Genomic DNA, 10779 nt, shown 5'->3' with positions numbered 1-10779 from the left:
TGCGTGCTTCTTCTAATACTACTTATTCTACTACTACTGCTACTGCTGCTGCTACTACTACTACTACTACTACTACTTATTCTACTATTACTGCTGCCCCTACTTCTTCTGCTACTACTGCTGCTACTACTACTACTACTACTGCTACTACTACTACTGCTGCTACTGCTACTACTACTACTACTACTGCTACTACTGCTGCTACTGCTACTACTTCTACGACTACTACTGCTACTACTGCTGCTACTACTACTGCTACTTACTTCACATACACTATTGTACTGTACTGGAACACACTACATCACACACTTTCAGGTAGTCAAACCCAGTTTGGAATACATCAGTGTTTGTGCCTGTTACATTCTAAACCTTCATACATCATAGTTGGTGGTTGGAGTGCCACTTAGCTTACAGTGCTGGTCACAGAGATATCTATGATACACGACAGTGTAATGGTGTTCTAGTAAACTAGAATGCTGCTCCATTAGGAGCATGTTGGTCTTGTTTGATGCCAGTGCTGCTTTTCTACCTTTTCAAAATGGTGCCTCTTCTTTATTTTCTTCCTACTTTATTTTTTTCTTCAATATTTCTTTCAAATGACCAACACTTACTCTTTCCCTCTCTCTTTCCCCTTCCCTCTTCAATATCTGTAGGAAAGCTCAGAGGTATACTTCTCCTTATTGCTTATGGCTATGTATGGCTAGGAGCCTGAATGTATGGCTAAGAGCCTGAATGTATGGCTAAGAGCCTGAATGTATGGCTATGAGCCTGAATGTATGGCTAAGAGTCTGAATGTATGGCTAAGAGCCTGAATGTATGGCTAAGAGCCTGAATGTATGGCTAATAGCCTGAATGTATGGCTAAAAGCCTGAATGTATGGCTAAGAGTCTGAATGTATGGCTAAGAGCCTGAATGTATGTCTGTGAGCCTGAATGTATGTCTGTGAGCCTGAATGTATGTCTGTGAGCTTTTCCGCTTGGCTACAAACTGAAATAATTTAAAATACTGTATGTGTTCCAAATTGGAATGTGTCTTTGTTCATGTAGCTACACACTTAGAAGAAAAGGTGCTATCTAGAACCTTTTGGTTCCAGGTAGAACCCTATTGGGTTCCTTGTAGAACCCTTTCCCCAGAGTTTTCTACATGGAAACCAAAATAGCTCTACCTGGAACCAAAAAGGGTTCTCCTATGGGGACAGCCGAAGAACCCCTTTGGAACCTTTTTTTCTAAGTGTGTACTGTACATGTATGTGAGGTGTTTGTGTGTGTGTGCGTGCGTGTGTGCATGCGTGTGTGTGTGTGTGTGTGCAGAAATGTAATGGCAGTCAGAGGGAGCTGACGTAGCCGTCATCTCAAAATAAAGAGGCTTTCTGGAGCTGACTATCTGAAATGAGTTTCTCTGAAGAAGCGGAGGGGGGTGATTGTCTGTGGATGTGAGATAGGGGAGGGGGAGATAAAGAGCGAGGGGAGAGAGAGATATGTTAAGTCCTTAGATGTGTTGGGTCTATCTCCAAAGTGCCAGTCCTACTCCAGTCAAACTTATTCTGACGTGTGTGTGTGTGTGTGTGTGTGTGTGTGTGTGTGTGTGTGTGTGTGTGTGTGTGTGCGTGCGTGCGTGCGTGCGTGTGTGTGTGTTACAGAGAGGACAAGCTCTATTTCAGAAACCAGACACACATACACCTTTTTGGTTACTACATGATTCCATAGTATTTCATAGTTTTGATGTCTTCACTATTATTCTATGTAGAAAATAGTAAAAAATAAAGAACAACCGCTGAAAGAGTAGGTGCGCCCAAACTTTTGGCTGGTACTGTAAATAATAGTATTTTTTCCTGATCAATCTACACACAATACCCCATAATGACATCACAATACCCCATAACGACATCACAATACCCCATAATGACAAAGCAAAAAACAGTTTTTTATAAATGTTTGAAAAAAATTTATAAAACAAAAATATTACATTTACATCAGTATTCAGACTCTTTACTCAGTACTTTGTTGAAGCAACTTTGGCAGCGATTACAGCCTTGAGTCTTCTTGGGTATGACACTAAAAGCTTGGCAAATATGTATTTGGGGAGTTTCTCTCATTCTTCTCAGCAGATCCTCTCAAGCTGTGTCAGGTTGGATGGGGAGCATCGCTGCACAGCTATTTTCAGGTCTCTCCAGAGATGTTTGATCGGGGTCAAGTTCGAGCTCTGGCTGGGCCACTCAAGGACATTCAGAGACTTATCCCTAAGCCGCTCCTGCGTTGTCTTGGCTGTGTGCTTAGAGTCGTTGACCTATTGGATGGTAAACCAACGGCAGTCTGAGGTCCTGAGTGCTCTGGAGAAGGTTTTCATCAAGGATCTTTCTGTACTCTGCTTCGTTTGCTTCAGGCCAAAGAGTTTAATCTTTGTTTCATCAGACCAGAGAATCTTGTCTTTAGGTGCCTTTTGGCAAACTCCAAGCGGACTGTGATGCTTTTTTTACTGAGGAGTGGCTTCTGTCTGGCCACTCTACAATAAAGGCCTGATTGGTACAGTGCTGCAGAGATGGTTGTCCTTCTGGAAGGTTCTCCATCACCACATATTAACTCTAGAGCTCTGTCAGAGTGACCATCGGGTTCTTGGTCACCTTCCTTAACAAGGTCATTCTCCCCCGATTGCTCAGTTTGGCCGGGCGGCCAGATCTAGAAAGAGTCTTGGTGTTTCCAAACTTCGGCCATTTAAGAATGATGGAGGGCACTGTGTTCTTGGGGACCTGCAAAGCTGCAGAAATGTTTTGGTACCCTTCCTCAAATCTGTGCCTCGACACAATCTTTTTTTTTTTAACTGTTTTCGCTTTATCATTATGGGTTATTGTGTGTAGATTGCTGAGTATTTTTTAAATTTAATTCATTTTAGAATAAGGCTGTAATGTAACAAAATGTGGAACAAGTCAAGTGGTCTGAATACTTTTAAAAGGCACGGTATATTTTTAGATGTTATTTTATTTACAATATTAGCGAGGGTCAAGTGCCCAACCAATAGACCTTATCCACAAAGGGGTGCAGCATAATTCAGTTGTAACTGGGCCGGCTGAAGTAGTCAGATCATTTATTATAAATACATTGTGTTATTGATGCCCATTCCGGAGCTGTTTCCGACTTTATCATCATTTCTTAATGACTTGCTTTAAGGGGTTTGTGTGTGCGTACGTGTGCCCTGGGATAAAACTGATCTTATCCAGCTGAAGACAAAACACTGGGCTCTAACTGGAGAGATTGTCAGAGAGATTGTCAGAGCGAGAGAGAGAGAGAGAGCTGTAGGTGACAGACAAGACTGTAGGTGTTAAGTAGTGTTAGAGGCTAGTGTGTACTGTATATTTTAATGGTTTCAGTTGTAAGGGGCTAGGCGCTAGGGTGTACATATTAAGGGTTTAGGGTGTAACTTGGTTAACAATAAGATTATCATACATTCTAGAGCTGGACATCCATCAGTATGTGTTGGTGAGTGCCTTAGCGTAGGCGTGTGTTGGCATTTACACATGGTGTATGTGTGATGTGTAGGTTTGAGTGCACAAAACATTAAGAACACCTGCTATAGACATAGACTGACCAGATGAATCCAGGTGAAAGCAATGATGTCACCTGTTGTTTTCTGTCATGCTGTTCCTTTATTTTCCGCAGTGTATTTCTGTATTGTTTTAGTGATTCACCATAGTGAAGGCGTAGGCTCAGGTTTTCTGGCTCTCTGTGTTTTTGGTTGGATAGGATTCTCAATTTCTTTCAAAGGTTTTTGCATTCTTCATCAAACCATTCCTCATTGTTTTTTTTGTTTTTTAGGGTTTCTGCTTGAATTTAAATGCTACATGTTAGCTGATAGTTCAAATATAGTGTTCAGGCTTCCTACTGCTGTTTACACCTTCACTTTTGCAGGGGAACATTTAATCCAGGAAGTTCTCTAGGAGGGATTTGTTGGTCAATTGTTTTTGTGGTAGGTTTCTACACTACCCTCCATCTATGGCATTTCTTAAAAGCCAGCAGTTTGTTCGGCTTTGATGCCTCATGGTTGAGTATTGCTCTGTTCAAGTAGATGTGATTTTTCTGTGATCTGATAGGGGTGTCAGTGGACTGACTGTGAAAGCTCTGAGAGACTCTAGGCTGAGGTCGATGATAAAGCAGTCTACAGTACTACTGTCAAGAGATGTGCTATAGGTTTACCTACCGTAGGAGTCCCCTCAAAGCCTACCATAGGCTATATACAGAGTTGTGACCTGTTTTTGTTGGTTGTTTTTGTCATAGTTATGTCTACGGAGGCATATTGGAGGGAGACCTGTCACACAGGGAGACCTGTCACCTCCAGGTCTCCCTGTGTGCTATGAATGTCGGGTTCTTGACAAGTTCTGGCATTTACTGTAGGTCGCCACAAACTAGTACTAAATGTCCCTGGACCTGGAAATGGTTGATCTCCTCCTCTGTCTCTCTACCTCGCTTCCTCCCGTTCTCTCTCTCTCACTCTCTCTGCTTCTCCCTCCCTCTCTCTTTCTTTCTTTCTTTCTTTCTTTCTTTCTTTCTTTCTTTCTTTCTTTCTTTCTTTCTTTCTTTCTTTCTTTCTCTCTCTCTCTCTCTCTCTCTCTCTCTCTCTCTCTCTCTCTCTCTCTCTCTCTGCTTCTCCCTCTCTCATTCTCTCTCTCAGGTAGTGTAGTCACCCTGCTCTTTCTCTCTTTTTGATTTAGTACAGCTGTCCCTGATAATGTACTGTTCACTCAATCACTCTCTCTCACAGAAGCACACACATGCACCAGTGGAGGCTGCTGAGGGGAGGATGTCTCATAATAATGTCTGGAACGGAGCAAATTGAATGGTTTAAAACGCATGGAAACCATGTGTTGATGTATTTAATACCATTCCAATAATTCTGCTCCAGTCATTACCACGTGCCCATCCTCCCCAATTAAGGAGCCACCAACCTCCTGTGACACGCACACACACACACACAGCTGTAGCCTAATTGCACGGGGTTGCCATGGAAATGACAAATGAGTATGTGAGGCTGAGGAGAGGAAAGCGCCGTTACATCAGCTGCCGTGTGTGATGTGATAGAATGGTGAACTGGCCCACCGATGTCCTGCTGTCTGGTCTACTGATTGACTGGTTGGCTGACATCTAATGGTATGAATGTAAATTAGATCTACAATGTAATGGTGGTGAATGGGTGTGTGTGTTCATTGTAAGAAATTGGTTCCTGTCACACTCAGCCCACACTCTCCCTCTCGCTCGCCCTCTCCACGGTAAAGACTCACCGCAGGCTCTGAGTTGGTAATAGCTTTCCTGACACAAATACACTAAAATGTACACACACTCACACTGACATGCTGTGAGGGAGGTGATTACCAGTGGCGTGTATTCGTGGCTGCAGAGGGAAGCCAGGCTGTTTGACCAAATACTGGAACAATAAAAAAAAATGTAAGAAATCAAATAAATTATCTTTTGTCTCTCTGTGTTTTCATAACTATTTTTCAATTCTGATCTAACCGTAAATCAATATGTTGTGCCACTGGCCTTGAAGTTTGAAGTTTGATATTGAAGTTCAATATGTAGCCTAGCAGGCTAACTTAGCTGGTTCATTGTTGCCTATGCGAGGAAGTCAGGCTAGCAAGCATTTTAGCTAGCCTTTGACAACAAAAACTAAGACAGAGCTGACCCTTTTGCCAACATGAAATAGAGGAATGTGGCATTGGCCTTCAGCTAGACTACAAATAGGGTGAAGCCTTTTTTGTTTTACTTGCACATGTCGCACACACACACACACACACACACACACACACGCACGCACACACACGCACACAGACTCACACAGACACACGCACGCGCACACACACGCACACGCACGCACACACACGCACACACACACGCACGCACGCACACACACACGCGCACATGCACGCACACGCACACACACGCGCACACACACACAATATTCTCTTAGTGGACTTCACCGGACAGATGTTTTGTGATGAAACAAACGTATGTGTAGTTGAATTTATTCCGCCACAGTGTGACTGTTGTCTTTATGTTGTCCCGGCCTTATTGTATACCATTGTGCCGTATGAACAAATGGGTTACAGAGCAAACATCCCAATTATCACAACACAGGTTGTAATAGGGCTTTTTTACCGGCTTGGCTTGGCTTCCTCAGTGTTTCTGGTAATTACACCCAGAACACAGACACACACATGATCACACACTCTGGCAAATGCCTTTCTATTAACATTCACACACTGGCACACACACTGGCACACACACACACTGGCATACACACACTGGCACACACACTGGCACACACACACTGGCATACACACTGGCACACACAATAGCACACACACTGGCACACACACTGGCACACATAATGGCACACACACTGGCACACACACTGGCACACACACTGGCAAACACACACTGGCACACACACTGGCATACACACTGGCACACACAATAGCACACACACTGGCACACACACTGGCACACATAATGGCACACACACTGGCATACATTTGATTATATTATGCTGAATTATATAGCATGGCTGGTTGCTGATAGGTACTTAAGAACACACACTCTCACACACACACACACACCCACACACACACACACACCATTCTAAACTCTCTAAACAAGATGACAGATTTTATAATGACTGTTGAATAGATCAAAAAGCGAAGCATCACAACATATCCTGACGGTTGAATGTCAACCCACTCATGAATGATCCATCCAACTCATATCAGATTACTGGATGAGCAAACAAAGAGTAAGATAGGAACATATCTCAGGTTATTAGGTTTCCATTTGTCACCAACATTGCTGTTTACACATTTAACATTTTGTCCATGATGTTATATTATAAATATTATAAAACATTAACAACATTGACTGGTCTCTGTTTCTCTTTCTCCCCACTTGTCGACCCATCCCTCCATCCTTCCATCCAACCTCCCTCCCTCCCCCTCCAGCCCGTGAGGACGACGTAGCAACCTTTAAGGGGTCAGAGTATTTCTGCTATGACCTGTCTCCCAGCCCCATCCAGTCCTCTAGTGATGAGATCACCCTGAGCTTTAAGACCCTGCAGAGGAACGGCCTAATGCTCCACACGGGCAAATCAGCCGACTACGTCAACCTGGCCTTAAAGAACGGAGCCGTGTCACTGGTCATCAACCTGGGGTCCGGGGCCTTCGAGGCCCTGGTAGAGCCGGTTAATGGGAAGTTTAACGATAACTCCTGGCACGATGTCAAGGTCACACGCAACCTGAGACAGGTAACCTGGCAACGGCAGGGGAGGGGCGAGATGAAAAGGGGGTTATAGAGAGGGGGGTTATAGAAAGAGGGGAGATTAGAGAGAGGGGGGGTTATAGAAAGATGGGGTTATAGAGAGGGAGGGTATAGAAAGAGGGGGTTATAGAGAGGGGGGGTTATAGAAAGAGGAGGTTATAGAGAGGGAGGGTTATAGAAAGAGGGGGTTATAAAGAGGGAGGGTTATAGAAAGAGGGGAGATTGTAGAGAGGCGGGGTTATAGAGAGGGGGGGTTATAGAAAGAGGGGGTTATAGAGAGGGAGGGTATAGAAAGGGGGGGTTATAGAAAGAGGGGGTTATAGAGAGGGAGGGTATAGAAAGAGGGGGGATTATAGAAAGAGGGGGGTTATAGAGAGGGGGGTTATAGAGGGGGGAATAGAAAGAGGGGGTTATAGAAAGAGGGGGGTTAGAGAGAGAGGTTATAGAGAGGGGGGTAGAGACGGGTTATAGAGAGAGGGGGTTATAGAGAGAGGGGGTTATAGAGAGAGAGGGGGTTATAGAGAGAGGGGGGGTTAGAGAGAGGGGTTATAGAGAGGGGGGGTAGAGAGAGGGATTATAGAGAGAGGGGGTTATAGAGAGAGGGGGTTATAGAGAGAATGGGAAAGAGATAAAGAGGGTGAACGAGGGAAAGAAAGGTGCATGAGTGAGAAAGAGAGAGAAAAAGAGAGAAAGAGGGTGTATTTGTCTTAAACTCACTGTGTGTGTGTGTGTGTGTGTGTGTGTGTGTGTGTGTGTGTGTGTGTGTGTGTGTGTGTGTGTGTGTGTGTGTGTGTGTGTGTGTGTGTGTGTGTGTGTGTGTGTGTGTGTGTGTGTGTGTGTGTGTGTGTGTGTGTGTGTGTGTGTCTGTGTCTGTATATTAGCGTCAGGGCTGGGGGCACTATTCTTCTGCTAACTGTAGTCTTCTGCTGTTTGCCTGTGTGTACCAACCTCTAACTACTAACTGTACTTACTAACCTGCTAGTAATACTAACTAACCTCCATCCATGGAATGTGTCATACTACTAACCTGTTGCCTTCTCCTAGCCTTCTCCACTCCTCTCTATCCTTCACTGGCCTTCTACCTTTTCTTTGTCCTTTACGGATGTCGTTTTGTTCACACTTGTTGCTCTCCTTCCTCCCCCTCTCCACAAAGCACTCAGGCATTGGACACGCTATGGTAAACAAACTCCATTGTTTGGTAGATATAACTCTAATCCTTTCCCAGTTTCGGTTTACTGTGTTCTTTTCTGAGCCGTAGAACAACTAAAACTATACTAGAACAGGATGATGGCGGTTGGTTCTCTCGGCTTAACACTCCCCTCCTCTTAGCCCCGCTATTTCTTTCTACCTTTCCTTTGACCTTTTTCCGACATTCACTCCATCTCCCCATTGTTGACATGTAGGCGTGTCCTGATTTGGCTCTTTCCTCAGCTGCACGCGATTGGCCGCTCCCCCTGCATGGTGCAACTTCAGGTCCCGCCTCTCTGATTTGTCCATTTAACACAGAGACAGAGGCCAACCTCCCTCCCTCACCCTTTTTAATTTTCTCCTATTATTTTTCTCCATTCCTCCACTGCATGCTGTCCATCCTGCTGCTGAGCCCAGGCTCTTCTGTTGTTGTTTGTTTTCTCGTTCCTATCTTCCTCTTGCTGTTGACTGCATGCAGCGAGAGGCGGCTGCATGTGTGTGGAATGACTAACCCATTTAACACTGTGTGTGTCAGTGTGTGTGTGTCAGTGTATGTGTCACATCATTCAGACCTGCTAATCTGACTAACTCCCCACACACACTCTAACCCACAACCCCTACCCCTCACACACTCCAACCCTCAACACTATCATCACTACTAGCATCATGTTTATCACTAAACTCAACACTACTAACAGCACTAACACCATTTACTATCAGAATATTAACTAATACCTAATACACTAACAGATTGTGGCTGCTGAGCCTCAACATATGCCTGAATAACCTGATTAGCTACTTATGCTAATGCAATATAGCCAGGGTAATCCTGGTTAGCTACTTATGCTAATGCAATATAGCCAGGGTAATCCTGGTTAGCTACTTATGCTAATGCTATATAGCCAGGGTAATCTAGGTTAGGTACTTATGCTGATGATATATAGCCAGGGTCATCTAGGTTAGGTATTTATGCTAATGCTCTATTGCCAGGGTAATCCTCGTTAGCTACAACCTGAGCTGACTACACATGCTACTGTAATCTACTCGGTGGGTTAGCCATTGTTGCTAATGAACTAGTCAACATCAAGCTTGTTTGCATTTTATAGAACCAATGTTATTCCTTTGGTTGTTCTCATGGCATGTGTTTCTAGCTCCAACAGTGCAGTAGTACCTAGCAATAATAATAAAACATATACAAATAAACTATACACATCATCCAGAAAAGTTTTCAACAAAAAACTAAATTAAGAAGTATCAGAACGAGCAATGTCAGAGTCCGGAATATACATAAATATGTATATATATATATGTATATATATTGTACATTATAGACAGTACATTAATATAAAAGGTGTGTACAGCAGTAGTTATATAGGATGAGCCATGACTAGAATACAGTATATACATACAGTGCCTTCGAGAATGTATTTATACCCCTTGACTTATTCCACATTGAAAATCTGTGGAAAGACTTGAAAATTGTTGTTCACCGCCAAAGAATGGGAGAAAATCGCCAAATCCAAAGCTGATACAGACACGCCCAAGATGACTCGAGGCTGATACAGACATGCCCAAGACGACTCAAAGCTGATACAGACATGCCCAAGATGACTCAGAGCTGATACAGACATGCCCAAGACGACTCAAAGCTGATACAGACATGCCCAAGATGACTCAGAGCTGATACAGACATGCCCAAGACGACTCAAAGCTGATACAGACATGCCCAAGATGACTCGAGGCTGATACAGACATGCCCAAGACGACTCAAAGCTGATACAGACATGCCCAAGATGACTCAGAGCTGATACAGACATGCCCAAGACGACTCAAAGCTGATACAGACATGCCCAAGACGACTCAAAGCTGATACAGACATGCCCAAGACGGCTCAAAGCTGATACAGACATGCCCAAGACGACTCAAAGCTGATACAGACATGCCCAAGACGACTCGAAGCTGATACAGACATGCCCAAGACGACTCAGAGCTGATACAGACATGCCCAAGACGACTCAAAGCTGATACAGACATGCCCAAGACGACTCAAAGCTGATACAGACATGCCCAAGACGGCTCAAAGCTGATACAGACATGCCCAAGACGGCTCAAAGCTGATACAGACATGCCCAAGACGACTCAAAGCTGATACAGACATGCCCAAGACGGCTCAAAGCTGATACAGACATGCCCAAGACGACTCAAAGCTGATACAGACATGCCCAAGACGACTCGAAGCTGATACAGACATGCCCAAGACGGCTCAAAGCTGATACAGACATGCCCAAGACGACTC

The 10779-nt window shown here is 44.2% G+C and overlaps 1 protein-coding gene across 1 annotated transcript in view; it reads left to right on the top strand.

Moving 5' to 3' along the window:
• LOC139367956 (neurexin-1a-like) overlaps positions 1 to 10779 on the top strand; it is an 84032-nt gene that overhangs the window by 13795 nt on the left and 59458 nt on the right. The window contains exon 5 of the mRNA XM_071106377.1: positions 6980 to 7281. Coding sequence (XP_070962478.1) covers positions 6980 to 7281 — 302 coding nt within the window. The remainder of the gene's footprint in view (positions 1 to 6979; positions 7282 to 10779) is intronic.

Source organism: Oncorhynchus clarkii, chromosome 16 (assembly GCF_045791955.1).
Source record: "Oncorhynchus clarkii lewisi isolate Uvic-CL-2024 chromosome 16, UVic_Ocla_1.0, whole genome shotgun sequence".
Classification (NCBI taxonomy): domain Eukaryota; kingdom Metazoa; phylum Chordata; class Actinopteri; order Salmoniformes; family Salmonidae; genus Oncorhynchus; species Oncorhynchus clarkii.
The sequence above is the reverse complement of the archived record's forward strand: the minus strand, read 5'-3'. Positions and strand labels throughout refer to the sequence as shown.